Source organism: Peromyscus eremicus, unplaced genomic scaffold, assembly GCF_949786415.1.
Source record: "Peromyscus eremicus unplaced genomic scaffold, PerEre_H2_v1 PerEre#2#chr23_unloc_1, whole genome shotgun sequence".
Classification (NCBI taxonomy): Eukaryota; Metazoa; Chordata; class Mammalia; order Rodentia; family Cricetidae; genus Peromyscus; species Peromyscus eremicus.
In genome coordinates, this window is record NW_026734287.1 from 1,165,643 (window position 1) to 1,185,900 (window position 20,258).

Here is a 20,258-nt window from a genome sequence, read left to right on the forward strand (position 1 = left end):
TCTAGCCTTTGCACTAAGTATGGGGCTGGAGACAACATTGAACCCTCCCCCAATTTTAAGCTTATTTTTCTCAGTTAATCTATAGAACCTATCACATGTACTTTACAAAGAGTTTCAATGTAATCACATCCAATATTTATTTAGCTTACTTTGTGTTTTAGTGTGCACGTGGGATTAGGTAATCACCAGGAAAGTGTTGAACCAAACAAATGCCTTCACGGGCCAGCAGAGAGGTGATCCGTAGGAGACAAGAAGATTTGGTTCAACATGGCTCAGTAGCTGGTGTTGGTTCAAACATCAAGAGTCTGACCCCGAATGGTTTGTTTTAAGCACATTTAAGCACAGCACAATTTGATGAAGCTCATGGGTCTACCCCTCTAGAACTGAGAGTCTTAGATACGACAGTTTATTTCATAAATTGCCTTGGTCATGATGGTTTAGCACAGCAACAGAAAAGTAACTAAAACAGTAGGTCACCAACACTTATTGAAATATTGGTCAGCTGTAAACTTTTATTTAGCTTTTGTTTTTAACTCACAAATGCCTTTATTTTGCCTTTGATTTGGAGAGTTATTTCTGCCAATGGTAGGATTCTAACAGGATTTTTTTTTTCATTTTTATACCTCAAAGATTTTGCTCATTTACATTATTTCCAATAAGAAATGTATTTTCATCTTTGTCTTTTTTTCTCACTGTAAAAAAAAAATAACTCATAAGTGATCAGAGACATAAATGTAGAAGCTAAAAGTATAAAACTCTTAGATGGAAACACAGGTGTACATTCGTAGCTTTGGGTCAAACAATGGCCTCTTAAATGTAGCACCAAAATCACAAAAAATGAGTAATTTGACTTCATCAAAATGGAAAGCTTTTGTGCATCAAAGAATACTGCCAAGTCCCTGCTGGCTAGTTTTCCTTGTAACCAACAGTCTTACTCATGTATGAATCCTGTGAGTTACAACAACCAGCCTCACAAGACATACCCAAGGGTGCAACAGTGGTGTAGGTGTTATGGGAGTAACAAAGTGCTTTCTGATTGGATTGAAGATCCACTCCACCGGAGGAAACTCATGCCTGGTACTATAAATCCAGCCAAGAAACCATTCTGGGGAAGAAAAGCCTGTTACTATTAGTTTGCTACATTGAGATAGTATCAAACTGTCTTCTAAATAATTCCCTATACCTATAGATTAGGTCAACTCTCATTGCCCACTAGAGAAATTTCTCTGTGATACTCAGACTCACATTTTGTCAAAATGCAGAGAACAAGTGTCTGTGGAGTACTCAGCCACAAATGAGACATCTGTATCACACCCTTGGCCCCAAAGCTCAGGTGACATCAGAGAAGAGGGGAAGTAAGGTTTAAAGAGCCAGAGCTCTGGGGGGTCTGCTTCGAAACCACGTCTTCTTAACACAGCAGAGATGCTGCACTCAGGAGCTCCCAGAAGCAATTGTTGTCTACACAGGCTCACAGCACTCATCATTCCAGCATGCATGGCTGGTGGACTATCCACAGCTGAGGAACTGTTAGCAGTTGATAGATGATGGTGGAGGAAGAGTCCATGTTCTTCAGGGATGTGGCATCAGGTAGGTTGACCATGTTCTGTTAGGTGGCTTGACACCCATGCACATTTGAGTAGCACTGATTTTGTACTCAGTAAATTATAGAGAAAAAAGAGGACATGAAATCAGGATGGGAACATGATGGGGGATCCAGGAAGAGTTAGATAGGGATGTGAGGGTAGACATGATCAAAATACACCGAATACATGTATGAAAGTATCAAAGAATAAATAATTTTAAAAGAATACTACTCAGAAAAAAATGAAAGACAACCATGGAATGGAAGAGAATATTTTGAAATGACTCATCTGATAATTATCTAATAATCATGTTATATAAAAAGTTCTTACAATGCAAAACAAAAAAAAAACTGATTTTAATTGGCAAAGAAGAATTTGGTCTTTTCTACAAAGATATACAAGTGACCAATAAGCATGTTGCATGATTCCATCTCTATAAAATCCCAGACTAGGATAACCCATTAAAACAGAAAATGGTTGCTTACATTTAGTGGAAAGACAAGAGAGATAAGGAGTTAAAAGTAATAGCTAATTAATGCAAGAGTTTTTGTTTTGTTTTCTGAGATTTTATTATTTTATTTATTATCGTGTGTGTGTGTGTGTGTGTGTGTGTGTGTGTGTGTGTGTGCTGTGGCACATATGTGGAGGTCAGAGGACATCTTGTGGGAGTTGGTTTTCTCCCTTCTCCATGTGGGTTCTGGAGACGGATTTCAGATCATGAGGCTTGGTGGCAAGCACCTTTACCCACTGTACCGTCTCACCAGCCATCTCATTGGATGCGTGGAAGAAGATCCAGTTGCAAGGTTTTCTGCAAGCAAGCCAGGTAACTTTAGAACTCTGTAAAGGAGAAATGAAGCAGAAGCTGAGGACTCTGCCCAATGGCAGTACATGCACTAGTATGCTCATGGTGGTCTACTGGGAGTCACACAACTGATAGGGACAGGTGTTGGGAGATGTTTGCGGGGTAGTAATCAAAGCACATCTGACTCAGCCAGGAGTGGTGGCTCGTGACTTTAATCCCAGCACTTGAGAGGCAGAGGCAGGTAGATCTCTGTGAGTTCAAAGCCAGCCTGGTCTACATAGCAAGTTCCAGGCCAGCCAGGGCTACCTATTTCATATACATAAATGAACACCTTCTCCACCACGAGGGACTGTACCCCAAACTGTTAACCAAAGTAAACACTTCCTCCCTTTAAAAAAATACATTTGGGGGCTGGAGAGATGGTTCAGTGGTTAAGAATGATCTGGATGCAGAGACCCATGACTAGGCCCCAGGTGGATCTCTGGGAGTCCAATTAGCGAGAATGAGGAGGGTTTATATGAGAGAGAATTGTTGAGACCAAGGTCGGATAAAGCACAGAGACAAATAGCCAAACAAACGGAAACACATGAAATATGAACCAATGGCTGAGGGGTCACCAACTGGATCAGGCCCTCTGAGTGGGTGAGACAGTTGATTGGCCTGATCTGTTTGGGAGGCATCCAGGCAGTGGCACCGGGTCCTGTGCTCATTGCATGAGTCGGCTGTTTGAAACCTGGGGCCTATGCAAGGTCCCTTGGCTCAGCCTGGGAGGAGGGAACTGGACCTACCTGGTCTGAGTCCACCAGGTTGATCTCAGTCTGTGGGGAAGGCTTTGCCCTGGAGGAGATTGGAATGGGGGGCGGGGTGGGGGAAAGGTGAGGGGGGCGGGAGGGGGGAGAACAAGGGAATCTTTGGCTGATATGTAGAACTTAATTGTATTGCAAAAAAAAAAAAAAAGAATACAGAAAAAAAAAAAAAAGAATGTGTACTATTCTTGCAAAGAACCCTAGTTTGCTTCCAAGCACCCACATCAGGAGGATCACAACTGCTTGTAACTCCAGCTCCAAGGAATCTACCACTCTATTCTGGACTCCACAGGCACCTCCATTCATGTGTACAAACCCACACTGACACACACACACACACACACACACACACACACACACACACACACAATTTAAAATTAAAAGTAAATCTTTTTTTAGAGTGCATCTGCTTTGAGAGTGGTTATCTAGTTTGTAACATGGGGAGCTGTACGCCCCAGAGGATAAGGGACCTACCCTGGGTGAAGGTCGCCAACACAGAGACATCAGAGGCAGGGACAGATGACTGTCAGTATCAGTAGGGTCCTCACCTGCTTCTCAAAATGGCTCTTTTGTCTCCACCACCGACAAGTCATCAGCTGGGTCCTTGCGTCTTACGGAGCTCTTTGAGGTTCGCAAGTTCTTTAAAAAGGAAAGTTTGTGCTTGTACATCCTCCAAAACCTCCCTAAACCCAAAAGCATAAGCTCCAAGGAAGTGAACAAGAGACAGGCCCCACTGATTCCAAACATGGTATTGAGGAGAATGGTCTTCTCCGAGGGGTGGGACTGGAAACAGGTTGTGCTGCCGATGCAAGGATCCTCACGACATATAAAAGTGCTGGGCATCTTGAAGCCATACAGGTGGTACTGAACTCCCAAGGCTGCTCCCTCAAGGACCAGCCTCGCCCCAAGCTGTGCCACATAGGCCCAGAGAAGCTTGAGGCTTCCAGCCCCTGAGACACCCTTGCTATGGTCCCCCTTGCAAATCCGTGTCTCTTGTTCCTTATTTTCTTTTTCTGGTTCCTCCCAATATCCAATCACATGATACAGAGTGAAACCCATGTAAACGACACTGGGTACAGCCATCAGGATGACTTGGAAGGCCCAGAAGCGCAATGGAGAAAGGGGGCGGAAGATGTCATAGCAAGTGGTCTTGCAGCCTGGCTGTCCTAAATGACACATGAATTCGTTCTCTTCATCACCGAAGACCCCAGGTCCACTGGAAACCAGAAGCAGGAGGCGGAATCCCATGAGCACCGGAAGTAGGAAGCGCCCCACGGGGGTGGAATGCTGGCTCTCCTTAGCCAACAGCTGCCTCAGGAACTTGCCACACATTCTGCCACTGAGCAGAGAACAATTATCAGTGAAGGTGTCCCACTCACTGCCCTTTAGAGGAGGCTTCAGCCTGTTTTGTTCACCTACTAATCCAAGGATCTGCAAAGCAAGATCTGTTCCTCTCCAAAGTTGATCAAACACCATATAGTCTGTTTTGCATGCCTATAAGACAATACCTGAGGTAAGTGCTTTTATAAACATAAAAAAGGTTAGTTAGCTCACAGTTGTGGAGGTTTGAACTCCAAATAGCATAGCACAGATTGGTGAAGGTCACTCACTGAAAGAATGTGTCATGTCTTGGATGGCAATGAGGAGGAGGGCATGTTGGAGCAAAAAGTTTCAATGTAAGGAGTGGGGAAGATGGACAGAATCCCATGATCCCTTTCAAGAGTACATTTTCATGGATTGGGGGCGGAGGGCTCAATCAGTAAAGTGTCGCACAAGCATGAAAAACTGAGCTCAATCCTCAGAACCCATGTAAAAATTTGGAGTGTAGTGGTGTGCACTTGAAACCTCACTGCTGGGGAGGCAGAGACAGGAGGATCCTAGCCAATTGGAGAGCCTCCAACCAGCAAGAGATCCTATCTCAAACACAAGGTGGATGACTTCCAGAGAATGACACGTCACTGAGCTCCAGTACACACACACACACACACACACACACACACACACACACACACACACTGAGGGCCGTGGGAGTATACAGCAGGTGACAACTGATGTTTGACAAGTCAACCCACCAGACGTATACCTCCCTGATGGGGAGCCCCACCTGGCAAAGCCGTGGGGTCACTGACTGTGGAAACTGGTTGTTTTCTGTCTGTAACTTTCTCAGGTGCCACCATCAGACCTCCCTGTAAGAACAGCTGTGGGGTGCTTACGACAGCCCTTTGGTGGTGTGTTTTACATCTCCAGGCACCCATTTAGCTGTGGATTTCTGTTTAAGCTGTATATACATTTTGCAAAGACCTTAGAACAAGTCCAATACAGACTAGCTGCCCCTACAGAATATGCACAAAGACTAATTCCTAGTGTTGTCTATTGCTAAATCAAGGCCAGGATGTTTACATCAAGACACAGTCCTTGCAGTAGCTCCCTTTCTGTAGGTACCCTGACCACTCAAGATTCAGTCAATTGTTTATTAGCTGTGTAGAGCTGTGTGAGAGCTTGTGGCTGCATCCCTGCTGAGCTACTCCTGGCCTGGCTCCAGAGAGTAGCACCTAGCCCTAATCCATCTTTCCTTTAACTGATACCTTTCGTTTGTCCTATGTGAACCTTGTTTCAGAGTCTCCCAAGGATACAAAGGCCTCTGCAAAACTTGGTTCAGGAAACCAGGCAAATTGCGGTACCCGGTAAATCGTGGAATTTGCACTTGGCATTGTATTGTTGGCAGCTCCTTTCAGGTTGTTTTGAGCACATGGAAATCAATTGGCTAAACTGTAAATATCAAGAATAATGAAAATGCCCTAGGTGAAGGGAAAGGGGTCAGTCCCTAGAGCCTTGAGTCCAGAGAGGCTGGATCCCCCTGCAGCCTCAACGGCTAAATTCATTCTTAAGATGCCTCTGAGTCTTCTTTCCACTGAACTCACACACCCGTGCTGTGACACTTCTTGACAAGAGCTGCTGCAGAATGTGAGTGAAGTGTTTGTACGTGTGTGTGTGTGTGTGTGTGTGTGTGTGTGTGCTGGGTGAGAGATGAAGAAGAATAACCATGAGAGAAGTGTGAGGAAATGAATGAGTGAAAGAATGAATGAGTAAGTGTGATAGACAGACTAAAACTTGTTCCTAATTACCCTCAGATAAAAGTTTCCTACCCCTCCCTACTCTGAGGCATTCCTTTCATTACCCTGAGCGGATCGTGGGGGCTGGTCTCTCATGGTCCACTACACACACACACACACACACACACACACACACACACACACACACCACTCACAGGCCAACCTGATCTAAACAATCCCTCATTGAAACTCCCTTCCTAGTTTGTGTCAGGTTGACAGACTTATCACCACAGATGGCTGGAAGGTAGCTCAATGGTTAAGAGTATTGTTGCTCTTGCAGAAGACCCTGGATCAGTTCCCAGCACCCATAATAGTGGCTCTCAACCATCTGTAACTACAGTTCCAGAAGATCCAGTGTCTTCTTCTGGCCTCCATGGTTACATGCATGGGGTACACATACATACATGCATGCAAAACACTCACACACATAAAATAAATCATTTTTTAATTTAAAACAACCACAACATGTTGGATTAGGGAGCTAGAAAGCAATGTGATGAGTTAATGTCAAGATTTACTCTAATCTAATGTTCTTTATACCTTACCATCTTGGGAACAAGAATTTGCCATAATTAAATGCTATAGGGTTTGGGGCAAAGCCAAAATGAGGATAAAAATTCAAATTCCTAATCTCTGTTCTTTAAATGTTTATCTCCCCATGATGAGGGGTAACCATTTTTGAGGATAAATTTCAGAAGTTTCTCAGTTCTCTGTCCATAATACCAAGTTTGCCATCTTTATCTCTGCCCTAATGGGAACCTTCTTCAGTGCCCAGAAGCTGCTTCCAACCATTGCCATTCCCAACCATCTTCCCTTTCTCATTCCCTAATGATCATGACGGTCATGTGCTATGATCTAACTGTTGCCACCCTCCCCAAGTCAGATGCTGAAACCTAGTGAGGAGTCAATGGTAGAGCACCACCTAGAATCCCCCAGTGAGGAGCTGGGGTGTGGCTCGATGGTAGAGCACCTGCCTAGAATCCCCCAGTGAGGGGCTGGGGTGTGGCTCAGTGGTAGAGCCCCTGCCTAGAATCCCCCAGTGAGGGGCTGGGGTGTGGGTCAGTGATAGAGCACCACCTAGAATCCCCCAGTGAGGGGCTGGGGTATTGCTCAGTGGTAGAGCACCAGCCAGAATCATCCAGTGGGATACTGGAGGTACACGCCCAGCATGCAAAAAGCCCTAGATGCAACCTCAGAACCTAAAAAAGAAAAGAAAAGAAAAAGAAGCAAGGCCTTTAAGTCATGAATGGGGTTATAAAGGAGATTTGAGGGAGCCCTTCAGCCCCTTCCGTCAATTGATGACACAGAGACATCACCATCCATGAGGAAAAGGCCTACACACCAGACACTTTATCTGCTAGTGCCTGCCTCTTGGACTTCCAGCCTTCAGAACTTGGAAAAAATACAATTCTGTTGATTACAAATTACTCCTTTGAAGATATTTTACAGCAGTTTTATTATACTAAGATGTTATGCAGACTCCTAGAAAGCTCCACAGATGATACTTTATCTTTTTTCCCTTGTTTAAGAATTTTATAGATGAGTACTGTATTTACATCACTTCCTCCAACTCCTTCCTACTTTACCCATGTCCCTCAACTCCTTCTCAAAGTAATGGTCTCTATTTTGTTAATTGCTATTGCCACACACACACACACACACACACACACACACACACACACACAAAACCTGTTGAGTCCCTGTATTATTACTTTTATGTATGTATGTCTAGAGATGGCCATTTGGGATTAGATAGCCTATAAAGCACTTGCCCCTGGAGAAGACTAATTCTCCTTCTTTTAAAAGCCATTAATTGCCTGTAACTCTATCCAGGAATGGGGCCTCATGGGATTTCCCCCTTCCACAGTGGCATGTAACCTGGTGTTGTCACATTTCAGGTCTAGTTCAGGCAACCATATTGTTGGCCTTTCATGGGTGCATTAGATGTCCTGGTCCTCTGACTCTTCTAATCTTTCTGCCCCTGTCTTGTGAAGTGTTCCCTGAGCCTTAGGTGTAGGGTTGTATTGTGGATGTATCAACTGAACCCGGGCACCCTACAGTCAGTGACTCTCTGCATTTTGACCGGTTGTAGCTTTCTATACAGTCTCCATGTGCCGCAAACAGGAGTTTCTTTGGTGAAAGGCGAGAGATACGCTTAGTTGTAGGTATGGAGATAAATATTTCGTTTTCTTTCTTTCTTTCTTTCTTTCTTTCTTTCTTTCTTTCTCTCTCTCTCTCTCTCTCTCTCTCTCTCTCTCTCTCTCTCTCTCTCTCTCTCTCTCTCTCTCTTTCTTTCTTTCTTTCTTTTTTTTGTTTAGTTTTTCGAGACAGGGTTTCTCGGTGTAGCTTTGCGCCTTTCCTGGAACTCACTCTGTAGCCCAGGTTGGCCTCAAACTCACAGAAATCCGCCTGCTGGGATTAAAGGCGTGCGCCACCACCGCCAGGCTCAAGGTAAGTATTTAGAATGAAGTTAGGGTAAAGAGAACCCACTGCTGTGACTTCCCTAAACCAGTGTGATCACTAGCCACAACTGTCTCTATTGTGCGCACGCGCACTCGTGCACTCGCACATGGAGGTGGGGCATACATACCGTAGCACGCCTGTGGAGGTCAGAGGGCACGTTTGCGGAGTCGGTTCTTTCCTTCCACCTTCCCGTGGCTTCAGGGGATCAAACTCAGGTTGCCACGCTTGTGCAACCAGTGTCTTTACCAGTGAGCTACCTCAACACCCTTCCTTTTTCTATCTTTTTTTTTTTTTTTTTTTTGGTTTTTCGAGACAGGGTTTCTCTGTGTAGTTTTGCGCCTTTCCTGGAACTCGCTTTGGAGACCAGGCTGGCCTCAAACTCACAGAGATCCGCCTGGCTCTGCCTCCCAAGTGCTGGGACTAAAGGTGTGCGCCACCACCGCCCGGCCCTTTTTCTATCTTAATTTTCCTTCTCCTATCTTCAAGAAAGATGCTCCTACCCCTTTGAATACCACCATCCTTTCCAGAGCTAGCACTTCAGGCCTCTCCTTTCCCACTGCTGCGAGGATTTGATCCCCAGATGACCTTCCCTGGAATTCAAAACCCACTCCCTAGTTTTGAAATGGCACAGTAGGTAAAGAGCCCCTCACGAAGCATTTGGGTCTCAGTGTGGGTCGCCAGCACCGACATAAAAGCCAGGCATGGCAGCACTCTTCTGTAACCAACCCTAGGGCTGCTGGGGGGCAGAGCAGGAGGGGGAAGCGAGCAGAAACAAGCAAATTCCTGAAGTTCATTGGCCAGCCAGCCTAACCAATCAGTGAGCTCCAAGTTCAGCAAGCGCTTCTGTCTCAAAAAGTGAAATGGAGACCAATCAATGAAGAGACAAAAGTTAGTATCTGACATCCATACTCATGGGCACACACCCACGGGAAGAGTTAAAACACCAGACACACACAAAATGAAGGAAGGAATGAACGAGGGAGGGAGGGAGGGAGGGAGGGAGGGAGGGAAGGAGGGAGGGAGAGAGAGAGGAGGGTAGAAGGAGGCCAGGAGGCCTTTGGCACGAAAAAGGGAATCAGTAGGAATGCAAGGGGGCAAGAGACCGTAATGGACGGTGAATATAAGAAAAATACATGATAAATGTGTATGAAAATGTCATGATGAAATTAATTATTATGCATTATTAATGTAAGCTAATAAAACATTTTAAAAATACACCTTGAAGACAATAGGACAGATTCCGGGTAAAATCAAATTGAGATATTATATAAATTCAATACCTTGAAAAATAAAATTTAAAGGATGGAATTAATAAAGTAACAAAAAGGAATCAAATCTAAAACAAATGTGGGGTGTTTTTTTCTTTTGAAAATCAAGACAATAATAATTAAATGTCCACTACAGTTTGAATATACTGAATCCAAATATCTAAAATCTGAAATTCTACAAAATCTGAAACTTTCTGACTTTCATGTATGTGGTGTGTGTGTGTGTGTGTGTGTGTGTGTGTGTGAGAGAGAGAGAGAGAGAGAGAGAAAGAGAGAGAGAGAGAGAAAGAGAGGACCTCCTCAAACTCAAGGAGAAAGGTCTTACAGGATGAGTAAGGAAAGGGGAACAGAGTAGATCTCACATATGGAAGTGTAATGAGGGGACAAAGGGACTAACCTAGCAGAGAGGGCAAGCATGGGGGAGGGGGAATGAGGGGAGAAATAGCAATGAATCAAAGTATGCATGAAAATACCATAATGAAGCACATTGCTTTGTATGCTAATTTTCAAAACACAAATAGGACCGAGGGTGTAGCCGGTTTGGTAGAATGCTTGCCTTGCATGCACAAGCCCCTGGGTTTTATCCACAGCACTACATAAACCAGGTGCTGTGGTGCACACCTATAATTCCAGCACTGGGGAGATGAAGGCAGGAGGATCAGAAAAGTTCAAGATCACCCTCAGTTATATAGTGAGATTAGGGCTAGTCTAGGCTGCATGAGACTGTGCCTCAATAAATAAATAAAGTGTAAGTGAAGCAACAATCACAGACTCAAAATTGAGAAAGGAAAGGAAATCCCGGAATTCGAGCAAATTTTCAAGTACCTAAAGAGATTATTTTAAAATCCCATTTTAAATGAGAATTTTTCAAAGCATCTCACCTAATTTTGGTGATGGAGGGATGGGGTGAGGTTGTCAGGATTCCACCAGTGACTGAATCCATCCCAGAAAGTTAAGGAGCCACAGAGGAAAAGAACCCGTGAGAAGGGAGGAACCTGGCGGTGCAAGCCTTAACTCACTGCTCCCGCTTTACTCCACCCGGCCTGGAATGCATTCTAGATGCTTCTCTTCGAAGCGTGGCCCTGCAAAACCAGTATGAGCAGAGATGCAGAATCTTGGGCAATATCCCTGCCTTCCAGATCGTAGGTGAATTCAGAGCTATCACTAAGCAATCATGACTGCATCCGCTCACAGACACCTCTCTAGAGCCCAGAATAATCTCAGCCAGAAAAGCTACTCTCTGCCGGTGAACTTACCAGTGCTTGCTGGGCAGCTCCAAGCAGAAGCAGCGACCAGAGAGGAAAGAAGCCAAAAGGAATCCTCACACTGGAGCCCTCAGGGTCCAGGCTCTTGGGATGGCCCTGCCTCCTGCAGCCTCCCACTCCTTCGCCTTCTCTTGTTCATTCCCGGTAGGCTCCCCGCTCCAGCGTAAAAGAATTTCAATTTAAGGACCCGGCCCTAGAGGCATGAGCCCTGGAGAATGACTCTGGTGTTCATGGTACGGGATGTATTCTCTAAGTGAATGGGGATGGGGATCTTTGAGGTCATCTGAAACAAGAGTGAAGGTTTATTATGTGCATTATATTGGTTAATTGTCTTGGGATGTTTGAGCTCACTGAGAAGCTGGCTCCGGAAGTGGAGCTGTCCTCTCCAGTCTCAGACCCAAGTGTGTTTGTCTCCCTGTCCTCCAAAGCCCTTTGTCTAGAGATGGGCTGCCTCCCAGACTCTGTGACAGGGAGGGAAGGGAACAACAGACAGCCAAAGAATAAAAGCATTATATCCTTGAGAACAGCTAGATGGAAAACGAGCTGCTGGGAAATACTGCAGAAGTTACCACCGTGTATCCCATAATACAAAACTACCTAGAATCGGAGGAGAGCTGAACGTTCAGACACGGGGAGCTCAGCCATTGGAGAGAAAGCAAAATGAAGAACTCCAAATGACTGCCTCGACTTCCCCAGTCAGTTTCTGCTGGATCTTGTGAGCACCCAATCTGATGATGCTACTTCTGTCTATTATTTATTCTTTATTTTTTCTTTTTCTTTTATTTGTTTCTTTTTGAGATTTTACTTTAATTGCAACATTTCTCCCTTCTCTTCTCCCTCCAAACCCTCCCACATGCCCCTCCCCATCTCCTTCAAATTCATGGCCTTTTTTCTTCATCAACTGCTATTGCATACACGTCTGGTTTTGTGTATACATATATATTGCTAAATATAACCTGTTGAGTCCACATAATTATGGACTAGTATTATGATTTTTAGGGCTGACCACAGTTTGGCACTGAACAATGGGAATGCTCTTCCCTGGGAATGACCACCTCTCTCAGCTTCACCCAGCTGCCTGTAGTTCTTTGTGTAGGGTTGTTCTTTTACTTAGAATCTTTGCCAGAGGGACACCTTGCTCTTCCCAGGAATCTCTCTGTGGGAAACCCCAGCTGACTGCCACCCCCCAGTCATTTCCTGCTGGGTGTTTGTAAGCCCCAATTTGATGGTGTTCATCTCTGTCAACCTATCACTTTCCATTTATTCTTTTACATTGTCTTTCTATGGGCTTAATAAACTCCCTCACTCAAAACCCGAAAGTGTGTCCAAAGCACCCGAAGAGTAAGTTTACCCATATAAGAGTGTTCAAAAGTCTATGCATGGGGAGGTCGTAGGCCCTAGAAGGAAACCTACTAGTGACGTTTTGCTAACCAGACATGCTGTCAGTCTGTTTAGTAATTGTTTATGTCTATGACATGGATCTGCACCAGGTCCTCCGCATATATATTACAGCTTTCAGCTTTGTATTCTTATGGGACTTCTGTGTGAGCTAATGGGTCTCTAATTCTTGTGCCTGCTCTCGGGGTGCTTTCCCTTCTGTTGGGTTGCCTTGTCCAGCTTCAGTGGGGTGAGTTTTGCTTCATCTTATTGTATTTTATTTTGTCATTTTGGTTGTTATCTCTTAGAAGCCTGTTCTTTTTTAATGAGACAGAAAGGGAGTGAATCAAAGGAGGGAGGTGGGGAGGAGCACAGGGAGGGAAACTATAATCAGGATGCATGGTATGAGAAAAGAATCTATTTTCTTTTTTGCTTGGCTGTTTGTTTTGTTTTGTTTTGTTTTGTTTCTTTGTTTTTTCAAGACAAGGTTTCTCTGTGTAGCCTGGCTGTCCTGGAACTCACTCTGTAGCCCAGGCTTGCTTCAAACTCACAGAGATCTGCCTGCCTCTGTCTCCCAAGTGCTGGGATTAAAGGCGTGCATCACTACTGCCTGGAAAGCATCTATTTTCAATAAAAGGAAAAAAATAGTTGCTTATGTTTATACCCACAGAGTAGTGTTACCCTAGGTCAGAGAATTTTCTTTTTGCTGTGAAAGATGATTACATAGAGTCTCGTGACTATTCAAAGTGCCCAGAGAAGTGAGTTTTGAGTGCTCAGCCCTAAGTAGGCATCTATATTGTCTCCTCCAAACCCCAGGGAACTCCTCAGAAGAGGGGAAGAAAGATTGTAAGAGTCTCTTGTGGTGGCAGTGTGTCTGAGCTTCAATCACTGTTTGTTTTGCACAAGGGAAATTTATATTTCTTTGAGTGGCTCTGTCATAAAAATCTCTCCATGCATTTAAATCCAGCCTCTGAAGGCTCCTAAACCCTGAATGTATCAAAAATGAAGCTGGGTGGAAGCTGCTGTTACTCTTAGCCCCCTTTTCTTTGATAAGGTTTTGTACTGAGTGTTGGATTCATGCCAGCACCGTTTGTTGAAGATGCTTTCTTTTCTCCATTGTATAGTTTTGGCTTCTTTGTCGATAATCAAGTGTTCATAGGTGTGTGGATTTATGTCTGGGTCTTTGATTAGATTCCATTGATCCACCTGTCTGTTTTTACGCCAATACCATCAGCAATAGGTTCTTATATCAAGTTCTGAATAGTAGCAAAGAGCAATATCCTTATATTTGGGAGTCTATGGCACCTCCTCTCCTGAATTAATTTTGAAATCTCACAGGTGTCTTTCTTGATTTTCCATTTGTAATATACGCTTTCAAGGTATTCCCAAATCACTCTCTGGATATCATTAGCACATATTGTAATGCCTCCCTAGTCAACTGTAAATGTATTCATTTCAAAAAATGAATACAATAATAACATATATAAAATAATAAACAATAAAATATTTAAAAGTTTAAAAGTAATACCAAATAACTTTAGGGGAGAGTAACAAAAGGTGAAGAACTAATACATCTCATCCAATAAAAAATATTTTTGCATGAAATCTTTTTGATAGTAAATAAAAAGATACAAGCATATGACTCAATCCTTCTCTTTTGAATACAAACAGATCAGCAGCAGAATATCTGAATACTCTGGAGATTGCTAGATGAAAACATAAGGAGTGAATTTCAAACTATAACTACAGAGAAGGACCTTCTGAACAAGAATGCAGTCGCTTGGGAAATAAACAAGATTTGATGCATAAGCCAACATAACACTTAGAAGCTTCTGCACAGGTATTCTGTCTTCTTTAGAATATTCTGCATGGCAGTGTCTCCATGATCTTTCTCTGCCTGTTTGTTGGTGGTGTGTAGAATAGCTATTGAGTTTGTAAGGTGATTCTGGGACCTGCCACTTTGCTGAGACTGTTGATCATCTCTGTAAGTTTTCTGGCAGGATATTTGGAAAATGTTGTGTATAATATCATATCGTTGACAAGTAGGGATACTTTGATTTTTTTTCTTTTCCTATTGGTATGTGTTTAATTTCCTTTTAAGGCTTCATGGTTCCAGCTAATGCATCAAATACAATAATGAAAAGGACTGGGCATAGTGGACAGCACTGATTATTTTCAGATTTGATTGGGATTGATTCAAGTTCTTCTCCACTGAACCTGACGCTGCCCGTGGGTTTGTCATAGAAACCTCCATTCTATTGAGGTACCATAGGACTTTTATCAAAAAAAGCATGTTGGATTTTATCAAAGGCTTTTTCTACATCTTTTAAGATCATCATGTGATCTTTGCCTTGAGTCCATTTATGTTATTTCTCAGAATTGAAAATAATCTTTCAAACACAAAATTTTCTTATCTAGAATATAGAGTAAATTTACCTGGCCTTGATAAAAACCCTGAGTCTGGAGCTGCTCATATGAAGAAATGAAACAATGAAATGTAGTATAAAAATATCAAATTGGGAGGTCAGAGTTGTTTTGTATTCACAACTGCAGAAGGCATAGTTCATATGACAGGATAAGGTGGATAAAATAATATTTGGATGTTTACCTCCACTTGAAACTTTCTGTCTGCGTAACGTCTGGCTGTGGGTCTCTGCACTTGCTCCCATCTGCTGCCAGAGGAAGCCTCTCTGATGATAACTGGACAAAGCACTGATCTGTGAGTATTGCAGAATATCATTAGGAATCATTTCACTGTTTTTTGTTGGTTTGTTTTTTGCCTGTAGTGTTTGATTCCACCCTAGGTCTCTGGACTATCCAGTCTCCAGTTCCTGGCCATCAGATAGTATAGGGCACCCACTCCCTCTCATGGACTGGGCCTCAAGTTAAACCTGCCATGGTCATGCAGTCTGTGCCTTCTCTCTCTGCTCTCTACTCTGTGTTCCCTCTCTGCTCCCTGCTCTCTGCTCTGCTCCCGCCATCTCCCCCCCCCCAGACCTAGCTCCCCTCTCTCCCTCACCTTTCCCTTCTAATAAAGCTCTCTGTAACTCTAGTAATCATGGTCGTGGCTCCTGACTTTTCCACCAGTAACCAGCGCCACCAAACAGTACTGTTTATCTTTCAGTAGACACTGGGTTTTATTTCTGATTTTAGAGGAAATTCTTTGAGATTCTCTCAGTTTAGATTGATGTTGGCTGTGGGCTTGCTACACACTGTATTCTATGAATGTATGTGTTAGTTTTATGCGGTGCTGTTTACCCTGTGAGAAAAAGTCATGGGGCACAACAAAACCCACTATAAGGGTTTATTAGGAGAAGGGAGGGACAGGCCTGTTTGAAAGACATGTGTGGAAGAGGGAAGAGAGGGTAATGGGATCCGCCTTTCATGGACTCCCCCAACGCATGCACATATGGGCCTACACTACACCACGCATGTGCATAGATTACGTGATCACACTGCACACAAATTACATGACCACACAGCACACAGATTACATAGGTACGGCCCAGGAAGTGACTAAGCATCTTGCCAACACATGCGAGGTCATGGGGCATGGCTAGAAATTCTATCAGTATGTCCCTATTTTAAGCTTTTGTCATGTGTGTTACAATCTGAATAATCACAGAGGTTAGGTACCTAGAAAGGCACCAGAAGGAGGAGAGAATCTTCCAAGGAAGTGAAAATGGAACACTGAGTTACTAAGTATAGACACTGTCTTATAGTGACAGGATAGGAAAAGGGATTCCAAGGAAATGGAACCAGGAAACAAGGAAAAGTTGTACTGTCCTTTCCCCCATATTCCCCGTGATGGGATGGTTAATATCGATTGTCAACTTGACAGGATCTAAAAGTCCCTTAAGAGACTCTGGACTCCTCTGTGAAAGATCATCCACATTAGGTTAGCTGAGGTGGAAAGGATCACCCTAAATGTGGGCAACACCAGACTGAACAAAACAGACAAAGTAAGCTGAGCACCGCCCCTCTTCCCCTCTCCCTCTCCTTCTCCCCCTCTCCCTGCCCCTTCCCCACCCTCTGCTTCTTGATTGTGGATGCAGGATGACCAGCTGCTTCAAGCTCCGGCTGCCATGCCTTCCCACCACGATAAACTACACCTTACAAACTGAACCAAAACCAACCCTTCTTCCTGAAGTTTCTTTTGCCAGGCATTTTCACAACAACGAGAAAGTAACTAGTACATTCCATTGGGAAACAAGTCCTTGTACCTCTGGATGCCCTCTAATAACGGATACCTCCAGGCAGCCTCCTCAGACACCTCTTCAAGCCTGCTTCAGGAAAGACTTAGAGGTAGATTCTGTTGCAGTTTCAGATTATTGCCACTAGGTGGCAATATGGATCCTGCTGTGGGGTCCTAAAAATTAGGTTTCTAGCAGCCTGTGAAGTAAACGTTTAAAATGTCTCTCAACGATTTCTTTTCTTTTTCGTTCTTTCTTTCAGCAAGTGTTTCTTTTAATTTATGACTCGCTGAATTTAACTAGGGTTGATTGGGTGAGCATGAGTGTGGTCTTGGGTGACAAAACTTTTCCTGGGGGGACAGGGAACCCACAACACACCCAAGTACGGATACTACCAAAGTCCAACCTGGTGAACCGATGAGTTGTATTGGGGTTACTAACAACAATATGGGGTGGCCGGGCGGTGGTGGTGCACGCCTTTAATCCCAGCACTCGGGAGGCAGAGCCAGGCGGATCTCTGTGAGTTCGAGGCCAGCCTGGGCTACAGAGTGAGTTCCAGGAAAGGCGCAAAGCTACACAGAGAAACCCTGTCTCGAAAAACAAAACAAAACAAAACAAAACAAAAAAAAAAAAAAAAAGAATATGGGGTGAGAGGTTACTTACTGGCACAGAAATGACTCAAAGACAGCTGCATCACATGAGGAACTGTGTATTAAAAGGTCTCAGCATTAGGAAGGTAGAGTACCACTGACCTAGGTCCTAGATTTTAGGAGGTCAGAAAAAGTAAAGGACAAAAGGGAGAAAGGAGATAGGGAGGCAGGCTTCCTCAGCAATTTTCTCCTTTTTCTTTTCTTTCTTTTTTTCTTTTTGTTCTTGTTTTGGTATGATTTGGGTTCGGTTTTGCTTTGTTGTTTTTCAGATTTTTGTTGAAGGTGACTTTTCTGGTCTTGTTTTGGGGTTGTTTACTGTTGGTTTTTAGGTGGTTTTTTTGATGGGGTGGGGATTGTTTTTGAGACAGGGTCTCATAGAGCCCAGCCTGGCCTCTGACCCACAATATAACCAAGGAAGACCTTGAACTTGAGATCCTTACCACCTCTTCCTCCCACCTCCTGAGACCATGGGTGGTCAGTCATCAATACAAGTACTCAAGACATGACTATGAACTACATTCACAATGCTGTACAACAGATCTTCAGCATTTACCCATCATGTCTAGCACTTCACACTTTTGGAGCAACGTCTTCCCATGCTCAACAACTCATAATGAATAGATGAGACTTGGGAGAGCCTGTGTGGGACACATTGCTTGTCTGTTGGAATGAGATTAAACTCAAATGTATTAACCAGGCATGAAGTATGTGGAAATGTCTTTTTCTGAAAATCCTTCTTGCCTTCAGAAACTGAACTTTTGCTGGACCTTGCAACCAAGTTAATAACGTGCCTGGGAATCATTCAAAACTATGTACCTACCCTGCTGCCTTACTATGTACTCAGCCTGTTTAACTTGCCTTTAAAAGAACAATGTAACCGACCTCACCATGCCTTGCAATTCCCAGGTAATCAGCATTTACAACCTAAGCTAAAGGCATAGCTTCAATCTTAAATTACGTACTCTCCCATGTCCCTGACCCAGAATGATGGGGGTGCAGGTTGTAATCGTTTGCTGAAAGCAACCTTAAACAAAATAAATACCCCATAAATGTTCAAAGCAACGTGTGGGTATAAAGACTGATAACAACTGTTTGTAGTTTCCTTGCTATTCTGGGCCAGGTGGGATCCATACAGTAACTTCTTACCTTGTAGAACTTTGTTGAAGACTTCTAGAGAAAGGAATCCCTCATGCTTTCTCATGCTGTGTAGCAAAGCTCTTCGTTAGGGACAGACTTCAGACACACACAACAAACAGGCCACAGACAGATGGAAGGCACAGAGATAAAAGTAGAGAATTCAAATTTGGGCTTGCTCTTAGTCTACACGACTCAAAGAGGAAGTCTCTCTATTCTTAATGCAATACTAATGCAGATGTACACATCTGTAACTCTAGACCTAAGGAGGCTGAAGGAGGAAGATTATAAACTGATGACCAGCTTAAGCTACATACTGAATTCCAAGCTACCCTGGCCTACATAGTGAAAATTTATTTAAAAATTATTTAAAAAACAATAGAAAAGATCAAATCTGCCAGACAGTGGTGACACACGCTTTTAATCCCAGCACTCAGGAGACAGCGGCAGGTGGATCTCTGTGAGTTCAAGACCAGCCTGGTCTCCAGAGTGAGTTCCAGGACAGCCAGAGCTATATAGTGAAACTCCTCTGTCTCAAAGCCACCCTCCCACCAAAAAAAGAAAGAAAAGAAAAGATCAAACCTATATAACACTGATATGGGTTGTTGCTGTAGTTCATGGGAGCTTTTCATTGATTCTTCCCCATTAATGAACAATGTCTGACTACTGCCAGACAAGGATCTGTATCTACTTGCCAAAATAATAAGATTTTAAAATCCTCTTTAATATTCTTTGGTAGGAATCAGTTCTGGGACTGGAGGGCATGTCTCAGTGGTAGAGCACCTGCCTAGAATCCCCCAGTGAGGGGCTGGGGTGTGGCTCAGTGGTAGATCACCTGCCTAGAATCCCCCAGTGAGGGGCTGGGGTGGGCTCAGTGGTAGAGTACCTGCTAGCATATGTGAGGTCCAGTTCCTGGGTTCCATCCCCAATACCTCAAACACACACACACACACACACACACACACACACACACGCACACACGCACACACGCACACACGCACACACGCGCACACACACACCTCAATTCAGATTCCACATTTTAAGGGCTCAGCATATACATGTGACTGACAGCTGCCCTTTTGGAAAGAACAGGAATCTTAAACAAAGAATCTCTGGGCATAGCTTCCTCATGTCCAAATCTTGATCTCTAGAATGAGTCCTGCATTTCAATAACTACAGATCATGAGCACTACTGTCTACTGTTAATTGCTTTTCAATGATCAAGACTGAGTTGCCAGGTCGGAAGTCACATCTGAGTCTTTACTTAGCATGAATTCCCTCCTAGAAAAGGCCACTGTCTTGACTATGACGATTAACTATTAACTGTTAACATTACATTCTTCACTCTCTCGATGTTCTCTCCCTGCATGCTCTACTCTATGTACATAGATAAATGGAATCAAACAGTCTTTGTCCTCTTGTGAGTGGCTTATTTCATTTGGCACAGTTGTCCTCAAACTTGAACTACGTTGTGTGATGTATCAGAATGTCCTTCCTTTAAATTTTTTTTATTTTATTTTTAAGTGTGTGTGTGTGTGTGTATGTATGTATGTATGTATGTATGTATGCGCATGCGCATATGAATGCAGATATTCAAAGAGTCT

General features: G+C 43.6%; 1 protein-coding gene and 1 long non-coding RNA gene across 2 annotated transcripts; one reads left to right on the top strand and one right to left on the bottom strand.

The window, feature by feature from the left end:
* Positions 1-3,746: 3,746 nt before the first annotated feature.
* LOC131900872 (gap junction gamma-3 protein-like) lies at positions 3,747-4,523 on the bottom strand. Its single transcript, XM_059252198.1, has one exon. The coding sequence runs from the start codon at positions 4,521-4,523 to the stop codon at positions 3,747-3,749; it is 777 nt and encodes a 258-aa protein (XP_059108181.1).
* Positions 4,524-13,829: 9,306 nt separating this feature from the next.
* Positions 13,830-15,032, top strand: LOC131900880 (uncharacterized). Its single transcript, XR_009376298.1, has 2 exons — positions 13,830-14,517; positions 14,779-15,032. It is a non-coding gene; the product is annotated as an uncharacterized LOC131900880 (long non-coding RNA).
* Positions 15,033-20,258: the final 5,226 nt, after the last annotated feature.